A 14,844-nucleotide genomic window follows, 5' to 3' on the forward strand; every position below is an offset into this window, starting at 1 on the left:
CTCAACCCGTTTCCTCTCCACACGCGTTCCTACCGATGGCGTCCGCGCGCGTCGACGATCGACAGTGGTTGCTTCGATTCATCAGTGAATCGTTTGTTCGGTATAGTTTGGCGGTGGTGGATGTAGTGCGCTATAATTGAATCGAACCCGCACCGTAAACAGCATTCAGCAGTCCCGGGACACTGGCTGTGTGTATTGGGTACCGCGTTCCCTCGGCGAGGACGTTTGGAGGTGGAAGTGTGGGGTGATGGAGGTGGACGCACACACGACGTTGTTTTTATCTGTCGCTCTTGCGGCCATATGGTCTTCGGCCGTAAATGCATGTGATGCCGAGAGTGGTTCGCGGGCGGTCGGCGAGAAGGTGGTTGGTCGATGATGAAGGCGGGCAAACACCGTGAACCACCACCGTTCTGTTTGCTGTGCTTCTAGTGGTTCCGTGACTATATGTTGGAAATTGGCACTTTGTAGCCGTTGCTTGGTACTCCAACGGCGAACGTGGCCCGTGTGCAGCCAAGCGCCATCCCGAGGGAATTAACTGTGGCTTGAGGTAGATATAAATTAATGTGCATTGCACTTTTGCGGCTCCAGTGTCAACAGCTCCTGATAAGGTATATGGATGGGTTCTGGAAACGGTGTCATCCATTGTCGCTGGTTAATACCCTGCTGGCGAACTACGTGATCTGGCAGTCTGGCAGTGTCTATAGTCTTCGGTGATTGCGTTTTACGATCAATTTGATTTTAATCTTGGCCTCGGGAACGTTTCATACGTTTGGAAAGAATCCACTTGAAGTCAAGCTTAAGGCCTGTGTTTAGTTTAATATGAAACTGACGTTCTCTACCTTGCTACTTGATTATCCCTTGTTCAACATTACTGTTACTAAATTAAATTGTGGTAAAATGGTAAAATTATGAAAATGTGCATTTTTTTCCAAACATAAATTTGTTTCTTATCTCAAGAAACTTTTTTAAGAATAATGCATTTCTGATGGTACAAACAACATTGTTCATAGGGAAATGATTGCTTACAAACTAATGTATTGCTTTTTAACATATAATCAATGAAAATTTACAGGTTACATGGGTGTGTAATAGCGCTTTCATTCCTACGTATTTGCAAACAATACAGTAAAGTCAGTTATGCTATATTTAAGCATAATCTTGGGAACGTGAACTTTAAATTTGACCCAAAAATATCAGCTTTTAATGATATATGTTTACAATTTAAATGCCTTCATGCAAATATTGCGAATTAATGGTGAAATGTATAGCAATTTTGTGTTACGCCTATTTTAAATCTCACTTTACATTTAATTAAATTGTGCATTCCCCTTTATAGCAACATGATGTGACATGTGGATGACTAAATAAAACGTCAACGGCGTATAAAACGGGAAATTAAACGAAACGCGTTAAACATCCAAACAAGATCCAGCCAGGTTCGAGTGTAGGATGTGATAAATAATTGCAGGCGAAGAAAATGGCAGCGATGTGTTAAATGCACTAATCGAATTTCGATCCATAAAGGATACATTCCGTGCGGACAGGAAGCAAAATGGGTCTCCTGCACACCTAAGGCGGCAAGTGGATTTATCTACGTTCGATGGTGACACGGTGTCGAAGTAAAGAAAAGCGACTCAACCACGGATGAAAAGTGTGCGAACGAGAAGCACCCACCGTATTTTCTCGCCAATGGATAATGATCCAAGGAACCGTAAAGTCATCTAAGTGGGCATTGTCGGGTCATGTAACAAGCACCTGAAGTAACGCGGTGAAAACCTTGCTTGCAACAGCTTGAAAGAACGGACGCTGCGGAGGACAGAGGCAACCAATAATTGGCGAGTGAGGAAGGAAGTCGGCATTTGTGTGTGTGTGTGTGTGTGTGTGTGTGTGAAGAAAACGGAGCCACAGTGTGAGTCCTTCGAGGGTGTGCATAATGCATCCGGTCCGTGCAGCGAGGTGCAAGGCGATGGTGGACACCATGGTCGCTTTCAAGGCGGTGGGTCAGGGGCAACGGTGTCGATAAAAGTTAGGTTAAAACAGGTGGACCAAGTACAGACGGAGACACACTCCCAGGATCGCTATCTCGCTTGTGTCGGAACGGTTCGTAAAACACTCCGGATGGGTCGCAATGGTGACGCTATAGCGTGTGGTGTGTTGAACGTATGAAAAGTGCACATGATTGTCACACAAAGGCAGCGAAGTGAACAACAGAGAGTGAAAAGCGAGTGAGAAAGCGACCGAAAGTGAGCTCATGGGGGCCTGGTTCGACGAAAACAGCACGGATACGACACGACCTCTGTTTTGATTGCCTTGTATCCTGCTACTGGCTGTGTGGGTGTGTGCGTGTGTGTGATAAAGAAAGGGAGAGAGAGAGAGAATAAAAGAGAGAGAAAAGCGCCTGTCTGCTGCAAAATGGGCAACTACTGTAGTTCCGGCCAGACGAAGAAAGATAAAGATAATGCGTCGGAAAAGTCTGAAGAGTAAGTAATGGTCTGATGGAGTGGGAAAAACTCATTTTAAGTATTGTCATCGGTGAAGCGGAACAAATGGATGGAGGAAATTTAGTTTGTAACACTTTTTGTGCCACAACATTATGATTTCCTTTATGTGCGTAATAGCATTTTCTGATAAACATAAATCGACAACGATGATGTAAAATCGAACAAATTCGATTGGATAAATGTTGTTCGGTATGTTATTTTTCGGTTAGTATAAAGTTTATTAGAAACGATATGAGTTTTGTGTTACAATCGTTTATTAAAAACCCCTAGCACAGCAAACCATTGCGTAAAAAATCCTGGAACACTTTTCAGGGGATTTTTATGTATGTTATAATTAATACCTCTACACCTGAGATCGGAACGGTGAGAAAACCATCGACTTGCATTTGATTCGCTGTGTAGATATAATTTTCCTACGGTGGTGATGTTGAAGCATGGTCGCGTTCAGTCGCTGCCCCGATCGATTCGCCAACCGAGCGCCATCCCGCTGAAAGTGGGACACTGTTCGGTTAGTTTAATTTTACGCTCCACAACAACCAGCACTTGTGTACGGTGGATGGTTTACGTGACCTTATTGGAGCAGCAACATGTTGCCTGTGGCTGTTGTGACCCCCTAGCCTTGCTGGTGCTGTCAATCGGCCAATCAAGTGCGGTGAAGGTTTGGTGGAGTTTATTGAAACGTTATTACCTACCTGCCTTAATAAAGTTCTTTTCATGTCTGCACCCTGTCTGGGGTCTGTATTTTTCAATCGGACTTGACTGGTTGGGAGAGCATAAATTATTGCTTTGGTGGCAGAATTATTTGTGTACGTTCGGGAACTTAAATTTGGAACGCTGATAGAAAAATGGAGGCGCATGGTGGTTTATGTGAATCATCAATCGGACATTGGTATTTTCCAATTTTTTCATTCTTGTTTTGGTTTGTGCGATTTTTCATCAATGTATTCCTCTTTAAATTATTCTTTTTTACCTAAAAATCTTTCTCAACATACTTTCAACGCAGAGAACCAAATTGTCACAACAGGCAATGGAGACGCATGGTGTTTGGTATAAATTTTTTGTTCATACTATGTGTTTGTTGATTTTCTTTCCCCTATCGGCAACAGAACCAACCGTGTTTATATTTATATTGGCTCACGTTTGAGTGCCCTCCCCGCAATACCGTTCACCAATCATGACATCAGGCGCATTATTTCACACTTAATAATTTATTTTCGGTACTCATCGACCGGATCGGACGTAGTTTGTGGTTGATGTATTTTTACGCCTGTTTGCCATAAATCATTGCCACTTGGGGGAAAGGCGGTGTAGGGCAACGGTTTGTGAGGAATCCGATTAGGTGGAAGATTGGTTAGCTTGAGATAGAGAGTTAGAAAGAGAGAGAGAGCGAGAGAAAGCAAGGGAGTGCAGAACAAGTAGGCCATCATTTTTCTTTTCTCGATTTGTGCTCCGCTTGTCTCTTTTGGATTCCACGAAGAAAAAAACGAGTAAAATGAAGACCTCCATTAATTTGACATCCCCCGTTACCGTTTCAGATCGCCCTCGTATCAGTTGGCGGACAAAAGCAAAAAATCAAACGATGTAAAGGAGGCCCCACTGGCAGCTCCGGAGGTCACCTCGGATGCGTCCGGAACGGGCCAAATATCCAACGGTTCCAATGCCACCAACGGGTTCAACCCCGGAATCGGCGGTGGTGATGGGCCGAGGGCACAACCGAAGGCACTCCAGAACGTGCAATCGATGACGCTGTCCGGTAAGTTCGTGATGTAGTGAGTTATTTATCGAACTTGTTTGGTATACTCTGTTTAAAAGACGAATTTAATCCACGATGGTCGCAGTTTAATCATAGTTGCTTTCTTGTAAACTTCATGCATCGTTGCTTGAGTTACATTTCCACGCAAAACGAAAGCCGCGTCATGCGCGGATAATTTTTCAATCGCCAATCAAACTAACCTATCAATCACCCGTATCTGCGCCGCCAGAGTCGACCACCAACAGCCCGATGGCCGTGTCGCCACCATGTGATATACCGCCAGTGCATCAGAATCTACCGCCGAACCTAACGCCCCTGTACGGCAAGCCGACCACCAACCGGCGGACGGACAAGTACAAGAAGATCGTCCTCTACATACTGGCGGCGGATGATGGTAAGGATGATAAATGCTTCCGGGGGTGGGAATTTTCTCATCTATCTTGCTGTTTTCCCTATGGCCCATGTTCAACTCGCAAAATTGGCTAAAAGGGGGTTCAAAAGCCAGAAAATAAGGCCAGAGAGTGTGTGTGGGGGAAGGAAAATCCTGACCTATTTTTATCCCAATCAGTTCATCGACGTACCAAAACGACAACGTTCTGGTGGTGAATCGATGGCAATGATGGGGCCCCCCGTTCCTCCCACTGCTTATGGTTTGTGTTCAATTATGGTTTGTCCGATTTGCGCTCGATTGGTTAGTTTATTTTTACTGCCCACTGGTGCTGGTAGTGGTTTAGTGCATCCTACGCCACGGTTCAGAGCGTTCGTTCGACCCGGACCTACCGGACCGAAGCGAGCGGAAGGCAAACCGATATCCTCCGGTGATCGAATTGACCTTTTCCGGCTCCGTGATTGTGTACTATAAGGATAAAGGGTGGCAGTTTTGTTTAGTCCAAGGCAGAGGAACCGGGATGGTAGTGTGCGTTTATTGAACTCCCGTTATGTTGTCCCCTTGTCCAGGCTTCCAGACGGAGAAAGCAGTACTGCGGGAAGTGTTCAAGGGGTTGAACCAGAAGTGTCAGAGCCGTGGCTTCGAGCTGCACGTTGCCGACCTTCACGTGCTGCAACCGAAGGGTACCAGCTTCGACGTGAACAAGTGGTTCAGTGGCCCGCTCGAGGCGCAAGGTGGCCACGATCTGGCCGCGAACTGTTTGGCCGAAATTGCACGCCAATCGTGCGATTCCTATCTGATTCCGGTTCTGTTTCTCGGCGGTTCGCTCGGCGATCCGCTTCTGCCGCTGACGATCGAGAGTCAGGACTTTGTCGCTGCGCTGCAGATGGCCGAACGGAATCCGCAGGAGCGAGCGATCCTGGAGAAATGGTATGTGCTGGATGATAAGTCACAACCCGCGTGCTACCGGTTGAACCCGAAGGCTAATCCGGTAAGTTTAGGTGTTTCTCGCAACGCAGAGAACTATCTTCTCACTGTTTACTCTCTTTTTTCTCCAATTTTTAGCCAATAAGTTCGGAAGAATCACAACAAGAGTTGTCACTATTGCTGCAAACGATGGTGGATATATTCTCTAAAGAGCTACGTGATTCTTATCTGACAACCGTCGTGGAGCAGGTGAGTTATTTGCGACTTATTCTTTCCCTAGTAATTTTTGTTAAACAGATATTTTCCCCATTTTATTTATAGTGTAACCTGATCAGAATCAAAAGCATGTTTATGCTGAGGCACAATATTCATACACTCTTTTCTATTCCCATCCAGGAAATCAACAATACCGTTCTCATCAGTCAAGAGCTGTCGAAACGCTGCATTTGGATACAGAGCACGGTGGCTCTACCGAAGGCCGACGGAGTCTCCTCCACGGAGACGGAGATGGTGCGCAGACTAACAAACATCCAGAACGATCTGAAGGTAACGATCAAACCTAAACGTCACCCGTACGATAAGCTCTAACCTGTGCGCCTCGTTTTAGAACCAACTGTCCGAGAAGCATATAATTCGTATCCCGGCAAACGTCGCCCAGCAGCAGGAACAGTTCGGGTCGCTGCTGGAGTCGTGCCTCTCGCTTGAGATCGATCTCATCATCGACGAGCACGTCAGCAAGTACTCGATACCGTACTGCACGTTCGGTGTCGACCGGCGGCTGCTCAGCGAGCTGGAGGAGGTCAATCGGCATGCGCGTGTGCTGAACGAAAACTGCGCCAACTTTACCACGACCGATCGGGTGAAGGACTATCTGCTGTCGGCACGCGGCAAACCGCTGGTCGTGCACGGTAAAATGGGTGCTGGCAAGAGTGTGTTCATGGCAAAACTTTCGCAAAACCTGCACGCCTGGCTGCCCGAGTCGCATCTGGTGATGAGGTAGGTGATTGAGGCAGATCAGAGACTGTTGGTTGAGGTCAGTTCACAAAACCATTACCACCCCATTTTGATCCCTTTTTCAGATATGCCAACCTCACTATGCAGAGCTCAGATGTCACGTCGCTGTTGGGTTCAATAACGGAACAGATATCAGTATTAATTAAGGGCGTGCCGACCCGTTGCCATCATGTATGTAGTGCTCTCTCTGTTGTTGGTGAACACGACAAAACGTTAATCTTGACCATCTCTCTCATCGGTATTCATCTCCTCAGACCATAGCGTCGTATGCCAGTGCACTGAAGACACTGCTAGAGACGTCCAAGCACCAGATCACCATCCTCATCGACTCCGTGGACGCGCTACGTGATGTCGAGGACCTAGACTGGCTGCCGGTGGTTCTACTAGATAATGTGAAGCTTGTGCTAACGGTGAGCTCGGGAGGTAACGGGCAGGACCTTGCCAAACTCCAGGGTCCAGAAAATCGTGTGTTGCAGCGCTTGCGCGATCGCATAGCGGACGATGGCTGCTTCCTCTATCTCACCCCGTTTACCCAAGAGCAGTGGGAGGATGTGTTGTGTTTCGGCGGGGGCGACATCTACGCTGCGAACGGGGCACTGCAACTGCCGGAATGTTGGAAGAAGTCGGATGAGAAAATTTCCATTCAAGCGAAGGTACGGATCCCACGTCGGCGTAGCCAATTGATATTCGATCAATAATAAATCATCTTTTCCATCCTTTGAGCGCAGATTCTATGGTGGCTAGGTTGGCTCGGAATCACCAACCTCTCGGACACGTCCGTGTCGCATATCAGCGACAAAGTGTTCACCATTCTGGAGGAAAAGTTCACCACCGCCATCACGAAGCTCATCATCCCGCTGCTTCTGGCTTCCCGGGAAGGTTTACTGGAGACGGAAATAATTACTCTTATTAGGAACTCCAACTTAGTCAATGGTAGGTTTTTGAGTTGGCTTTACATGTTGGTCCATACACTATTCATCCATCTTCTTTCGCTTCAGGATCGACTACTAAACTGTGGACGCACTTTTGCTGGAAGATGGGACCACTTTTCTTGCACAACAAGAATATCATCGTCGTCGACCGGACGCTACGGCAGGTGGCGGAGAAGCGGTACGAGGCTGACATGCAGCAGGCGCACAGGATCCTATACGATTACTACGAAGCACAGCCAAACGTATTTCTAGATAAGAAGGGAAAGGATAAAAGGTATCCCAACAGTCCAGGCCGTGGAGAGATTTGACTTAGTTACTGACACGCGCCTTTCACTTCTCATTTACAGTTTTAACTATAGGAAGTTTGTGGAACTACCCTACCACAAGTACAAGCTCGATGCACTGGATGCCGCTGATCTGTATCCCAATTCTTCGTACCTGACCGACCTCGCCTGGTTGCAAGACAAGCTGATCGCTACCGGTTGTGTTCATATTTTAAACGATATCTGCCTGGTGGACGTCGCATCTATCGGCAGCTACCCGCACGTATCCCTGTTGAAGGCGTTCATCGAGCAGCACTTTAAGGCGCTCAACTACGACGGCCACCAGCTGTACTCGCTGCTGTGCACGTTCCTAGCTTCCGAGCTGCGGCGGAACGGTTCACTACCGGCGATTCCGAAACAGTGGCTTGATACCATCGGTCAGAGCACGGTGCCGTATTTGGAGCGGTTGCAGCTGGGTGAGGGTGCGGAAACGGAAGACTTACCGACGACGGAAGGTGGCCAACCAGCCGTCGGGTTTGATCTGATAATGAACCTTAACATCGAGGGGTATTTCGTCATATCGCTCAGCACGGAGCGGGAAGAGATATGCGTTTGGGATGTCGCGAAGTAAGTATTATTTTCGGTTTTGGTAAATTCCACGACTGCTATCAATGTTGTTCCGTTCCCTACCGTAGGTGTCGAAAGGTCCGCACATTAACCGGTGTACCACAGCCGTCGGCCATTTGTCCAGTGGGCGACTACGGTGTAGCCGTGCTGTGCCGTCGAGAGATTCGCATCATCAATCTGAACGAGGGCAAGTTCAAGGTGACACTGAAGGGGGTCATGAATCAGAAGATGCCGTATTTTGGGCTGCACGATCCGTCGCACCTGGTGTGTCTGTCGCGCAACCGCATGTACGTTAACCTGATGAACATCGATTCCGGTGACTGCGTTACCACGTTCAAGGCGGGAGAAGATCGGTTCCTTAATTCGTTGCTCGTTTCCGGAGATGGAAGGTTTGTATAGAATCAAGCATTCATCCAACGAAATATGTTCATATGAAAGGAGAATTTTACATTTCAACTGATGACTGTTTTAGAATTCTGGTGTGTGGTGACGAGACGCAGAAACCGTTCCCACTGCTCGTGTGGCACCTGTCGCAGAAGAAATTGCTATACGATCTGCGCATCCCGCATCACGACTTCATTACATCGCTGTCCGCCATTACGCACGAAGGCTCCTACGTGTGCGTGGTCGCGAAGGAACTGGCGGAACCTAGCCCTAACTTTATCGTCGTGTACGACCTGCAGAGTGGCACGCTCTTCAAGAAGTGGAAACCGTCGTGTAACACGGTATCGCTGGCTATTTCGCAAACCAACACGTGCGTCATAGCGGGGCTTGAGGATGCGCGCATATTGATCTGGGACTTGGTGACCGGTATGTGGAGCTCCCCGTTCGCTTTTGTCCCATTTACATCCGTACGTTTCAATGGTTTAATATTTACGTTTCACTCCCGTAGGCAACTGTCGGAGCACCCTTGTAGGGCACAGTGCACCGGTGACGTTGCTGAAGTTGGATCCGACGGGAAAAATTCTGCTCTCCAGTGACCGGGAAGGTCGCGATCTGTCCATCCGGCTTTGGCAGCTCGATAGCGGGAAACTGCTAGCGGTGTACACTCCTGAGGAACGTATCACGACGTGTGAAATTCTTAGCGGTGGGTCCTTCCTGGCGTTGGCGCTCGAGAATCGGCCCAGTCTGCTCACGCTTAAGTTGCATAATGCGGCTAATATCGCTGGAAACCAGATTAAAACGGACCGGTCAGATGAGGAGCGCCCAGCCGTGGTTTACGGCAACGCCGAGCACGACGGTAAGCTATTCGATTTGAAGCAGTAAGGTACACGACGTATCCCGAACAGACAGAGTGGAACGAATCTCAATACACGTGGAATCGGTGGAGCGTCGCGCGAGGGTACTATTTTAATCTGGCATGATAGTGTTTTATTTTACGTATCTATAGGTAAGCTCAGTATCTAATATTTTACAAGGATTTGAGAAGCCATCAAGAAAGTCAGTAACAAACCGCACACAAACATTAATTCCTAGACAAGCATGGATAGATAAAATCGTTGCAAAAATCGAACAGAGTAATAGTCAAACATCTATATTAACTGCACTTCGTACGACGAAAACCATATTATTAAATCCTTTGAGTGGTAGCAAAGCGTGTAAATTAGCAATTGAAAACAAAAACAAACTCCAACATCAAAGATGGAAAATATATTCAACGTAGGTAAAAATCCCTAATGCATTCGGATGTAAAATTTGATAAATTGCGTCCTAAACTAATCCTGTAGAAAGCGAATCAAATGTGTTTTTTGGTTTTCCAAAACGAAAGGAAAACTAAGCAAAAGATAACAAATATGAAAATTGCTTCCAAACGTTGATCTCAGCAATGGCGAATTTGGAAATTAGAATTGATCCTTACAAGCCAACGATGTCCGGATGAAAGCAAATACCATTCGCTTCTACCGGCAGCGAGCGTGGCTTCGCAGCGAATGTTAATGTATAGTGAACAATTGGACACTCGATAAATCTAAAATCTACTAGTACGATGAGCGATTTCCCGCTAAGAAAATTATTGGCAGTTTCTACAATCCATCATAAACAAATAAACTTAATCGGTCCGGACCTGCTTTGCAATAGTGCAGAATGTGAGAAAATTAATAATCTAGTTAGCAATCATCAGGTTGAAGCGATACCCAACCATTTACTACTACTTGTAGGAAAGAGATGGTCATATGATCCTCGAGGGAAAATCTTATGTACTGATCCAATTGCGTAGCGTAAACTTGCTCATCTATTCTTTTGACGTTTATCTTCCTATACAATATATCTGAATGCGCTTTTTATGGTTTATGTTCTCCAGTAATCATTTTTAAATCGGAATTAACGCTTCGGACGTATGTAATCAGAGCGCTGGATTAAAAAGTATTAAACTAAACACGGTTCTCTCGCTAAGGCCAAGCAAAATGAGATCTAAAATAGCGGAATTAAAACTGATTACGTCTTTCTGACTAGCATAAAACTGTAATTTTCGTTTGACCAAATTTGTTAAGGGAAGAAACGACACATACAATTCAATGTTTTGAGGGTCACCAGCATATATGCAATAGCCGTTGTTGCCATTCTATTAAATATATTCAGGTTCGGTATTTCAAAGATGTAAAAAAATATCTTTGCTTCTTTTTTATTTGTGCTACCAACCTTTAATAAGCATCGCCTGTTGGCCTACACAGGGTTATTATGATTATGAGTTTGTTTTAATACAAAAAGTCGTATGCATCGCTTTTTCCAAGCTGTTAGAGTATCTTTTCATCTTGCACAAGCTTTTGTGATAAAAATGAATCAAAGTTTATCACTGTGTTTTACCAGATCGTTTTGTCTGGGTGTGTTTTTGCAAACTTGTTTCGTCGTATGCTGCGCAAAATTTTGACGCAAGCACGCGTGTAACGGATGCGGAACGGTGTGAAGGTGTGTCCCAGTCATTGAAATGTTCGCACGATTAACGTAAACTCACGCTGATGGGCATAATTTACACTACGCACAACAAAAGCGAATCCTATGTGGAGCAATAGTAATCAACACGACATTTACGATATACTATAGTAGTTATCATATTTATAAAATAACACGCAAATAAGAAAATCTCGAAGCACAAAAGTCCGTAATATGTAATGGAAAAGCAGAAACTTACACAAATATTCAATCAAAGTCCAAATCTTCGATGTTGTCACAAAGCGAATAGTAGTTTAAACCCAGTAGATGGAATAAGTGTAGTAGTGGAAACAATGTGCAATCCGATGATACCAAAGTAAATACACAAGCCACCAAACAGTAAACCTACCAACGTACCAACCAACCAACCAACCAACCAATTGACCAGAAAACGTAGCCGGAAAAGCGCCGACAGAAAGTCCTACGATAACCCAAGCGGTAAACACAAAAACACGCTACACTAGCTAAGAAGATGATAAACTAGAAACCGTCTCATCTGGAATGGGACATTAAGGCTGGTCCTTGATAGCGATAACCCCCTGAGTGGATAATCATCTTATGGCACCACCTTCCACCCTTCGAAATAGCGCCTCAAAACCCGCGAAAAGAAAACCCCATCAATTGAAACACGCTGGAAAATCCACCAATATACCGGAAGGCTGCAGGTTATAAGCCGGATATCAGGCATTGTGTGTAAGTATTCAGTAGTTATGCGGTAAAGAAAGGGTAGGGAAACAGCAAACTGAACCGTAGAATCTTCTCTAGTCCGGATGTAAGTGGATGTGATAGTTTTCTAAAGTTTGTTACTCTAAACCGTAGCAAGAGGCTGTAGCTGCAAATGATCGAACACTTTTACAAAGACCGTCAGCGGTTGGCGAGAGGAGGATGTGTGTGGTAAGATAAAACCAAGTTATTTCGCGCAAAATCTAACATTTGTGGAACATCTGTCTAGTCTAATGCAGTATACACTTGAGAAAAGCAGTGTCAGAATTGTAGAACAACAAACCCGACCAACATTCTCTGGAAATGATGTTTCGTTTTGGTGAAATCGACCGACGGGTGAATGCACAAACATAAAATATTGTAATCTTCGGATAATCTAAACATGAACGCTTCAAGCAAACCGTACAACAGACCAGACGAAACAGCAGGAAAGAAAAGAAGAAAAAACAAAAATGATGTGAAATAACCACAAGCGCAAAACAACATAAGCGATGGAGAACTATCAAATTTTTATGTAAAATCTTTTAAGTAATATAGTATTTGTTACTTTTGATTTATACGTGTGTATTTGCAAAAAGAAAACAAGAAACAAACCAACAAACTATTATACGTATATATCAGAGGCAATTGAAGAAACGTTGTAACGGAGTGAAACAGCATATACTGATCGAGAAAAAAACCCATATTGAAGCTGGCGAACAAAAAAATGTGCGTTTCATTTGGTACGCTGTACCAACTCAATGTTATCACATAGTTATTTACATCACCCGTGTTTGTTGCATCATTTCTTTCCGCCGAGAAACACAGCGTCCGCATTTACAGACAACGTTGTTCGTGTTGCATTCGTGATGCAAATTGTGCAGCAGAATCTATGACGTGCTGATTAGGAAAACCGGTACGACAGGCACCGTTTCATGTACCACCAGCGGCCGAGATTCATTGATCGTTATGCGAGAATGTGTATCATCGAGAACAACAAACGAACCCCTGGGAGGTACGTTCGAGCCGGAGGCAGGATGGCGCGAGGACAAGGTGCATAAACGTTAATGTCGTAGGACCAATAAATCTAAATTTAAAATCCCGCACCGAAAGGCGGTTCCTGTCACCGGCGAGGCCATTTATTATCAGTCGGTGCGAAGACACGCTAACGATAGCGCGGGGTCGCACGAGGATAGGCAAGTCAATGGTTCCGTCTAGGCCAGTCGTAGACGGCGTCCGACGACGTCCGGGATTATCACGGCGGCGTGAGAAAAGTGATTTTTTTTTTGTGGATTCGATGACTTACTGACGGATAGGGTTTTTTGAGGGTCTTGGTAAGGAATAGTGTTACTAAATGGGTGTACTATATCGGGACTCATCTAAGAGGAAGTTGCTTGTAACGTGCTAGGATGAATCCGTGCACGTTTGCCTGTATTCTGTATGGTGCAGTATTGAAAAAATCGGTTTGGTATTAAAATACATTATAAAGCTTGTTTCCTCGTGTGCTCTAATATTTATGCTTTTATAAGTTTGTTGTTTCTCTAGTGTTTATTGGTTCTCGTTGATTTCTGAAGAATTACGTTGTTTGAAAAATGATGAAAAATAAAATCTTTTAAAACATTTAGAAACTTCCGAACTTTCTTCTGCTAAAATTTATACGATACCTTTCATTTGAAAAATCTTTGATTTCATAAATTAATTAAATAGATGCATTTTTGATAAGACTCTTAATAGTAGTGACAGTACTATTTACAGTTATTGGTACGGTAATGTTTTAAGCACGAGATCCGTCCCTATCTTTTCGGCGAAAACAAGGGGCGAAATAATTGGCTAACAGTCGCGGTCCAACATCATGGCGCGAATGGTCGCGGATCGGTCTAGCGGATTTCAGTCGTATCGCTCACGTTCAGTCAACGATTGGCATCGCGTGCGGCAACAACCGAATACGAACGTAGCAAAATCGTCCAAGTAACGTGGCGAATCCTGCAGGTTGCACGCAAATAAATTTAAAGCACACTCACGGAAGCGGCTGTTATTTGTGAGATGCAATCTACTTATCGATACTACTAAGGAGTAACGCGGATTGAAGTCTTCGCTAAAACCGTTTCGATTTATCCAGGACACAAACCTACTCATTCGATTGGGTCGAGCAGTTGGGTGGTGATTAGAGGAGGGGAGGTTTTTTTTTGTGGCCTGCCAAGTGGAGGCTGTGTGTGCACGAGTAGTTAGTACTATGTAGTGCTTTTACTATACAGGATCGAGTGTAAATGGGTGTGAAAAAACGTCCAAGTGTGCTAAGGCGAGCGGGAAGAGGGGAAAAAACTTAGTTCGAGTAATTTTCCCTGTGCTCTGGTGGAAAGCCCGTACCTCCCGAGAGTTCGAGAAGAAAAACAATTTAATGAATAAGAAGAAAAGAAACCAGTACAGTGCAGAGGAGAATGAGATAGAGATATAGAGAAAGGGAGAGAAACAGAGAAAGAGAAAAACGAGCGTGAGCGGATAGCGGAAGCAGGAAGCGGCAAGGGCGCACAGGATCGCAGCAAAATCCGCTCGAGCAGCCAGAACCGACGAGCGTTGTGAAATCTTCGCGAGAATCGACCCGACGGTGCTCGCGAGTGGAAGTGTGTGCGCTTTTTCTGGTGCTCCTTGTGGTGTGGATACGGTCAGCATCAGCAGCAGCACAGGCGAAAAAGGCACTGTGCAGAAAAGACAGCCCCAAGTCCGGGGAGGCTGTGCAAGTTTTCCCAGCGGAAGCGACCAGCCGTGATCCGTGCGATTTCGGAAGATTGTTGCAAAGGCAAAATCGATC

The 14,844-nt window shown here is 45.3% G+C and overlaps 1 protein-coding gene across 1 annotated transcript; it reads left to right on the forward strand.

Moving 5' to 3' along the window:
• The first annotated feature begins 2,363 nt into the window (after window positions 1–2,363).
• On the forward strand, window positions 2,364–9,671 carry LOC131292411 (uncharacterized). The gene is made up of 15 exons (XM_058320823.1): window positions 2,364–2,480; window positions 4,037–4,254; window positions 4,484–4,648; window positions 5,212–5,633; window positions 5,708–5,818; window positions 5,966–6,115; window positions 6,177–6,565; window positions 6,649–6,754; window positions 6,838–7,236; window positions 7,312–7,516; window positions 7,582–7,789; window positions 7,863–8,405; window positions 8,474–8,794; window positions 8,878–9,215; window positions 9,298–9,671. The coding sequence occupies exons 1-15, from the start codon at window positions 2,413–2,415 to the stop codon at window positions 9,669–9,671; spliced, it is 4,017 nt and encodes a 1,338-aa protein (XP_058176806.1). The 5' UTR covers window positions 2,364–2,412.
• Window positions 9,672–14,844: the final 5,173 nt, after the last annotated feature.

Source organism: Anopheles ziemanni, chromosome 2 (genome assembly GCF_943734765.1).
Source record: "Anopheles ziemanni chromosome 2, idAnoZiCoDA_A2_x.2, whole genome shotgun sequence".
Taxonomy (NCBI): Eukaryota; Metazoa; Arthropoda; class Insecta; order Diptera; family Culicidae; genus Anopheles; species Anopheles ziemanni.

What these genes read in the sequence shown, in the direction of transcription:
- LOC131292411 (XM_058320823.1), top strand. Translation starts at nt 2,413, where the DNA reads ATGGGCAACTACTGTAGTTCCGGCCAGACGAAGAAAGATAAAGATAAT. An exon ending in GCAATCGATGACGCTGTCCG is followed by an intron (nt 4,255 to 4,483) that starts GTAAGTTCGTGA and finishes CTGCGCCGCCAG; the next exon opens with AGTCGACCACCAACAGCCCG. An exon ending in CTCGTTTCCGGAGATGGAAG is followed by an intron (nt 8,795 to 8,877) that starts GTTTGTATAGAA and finishes TGACTGTTTTAG; the next exon opens with AATTCTGGTGTGTGGTGACG.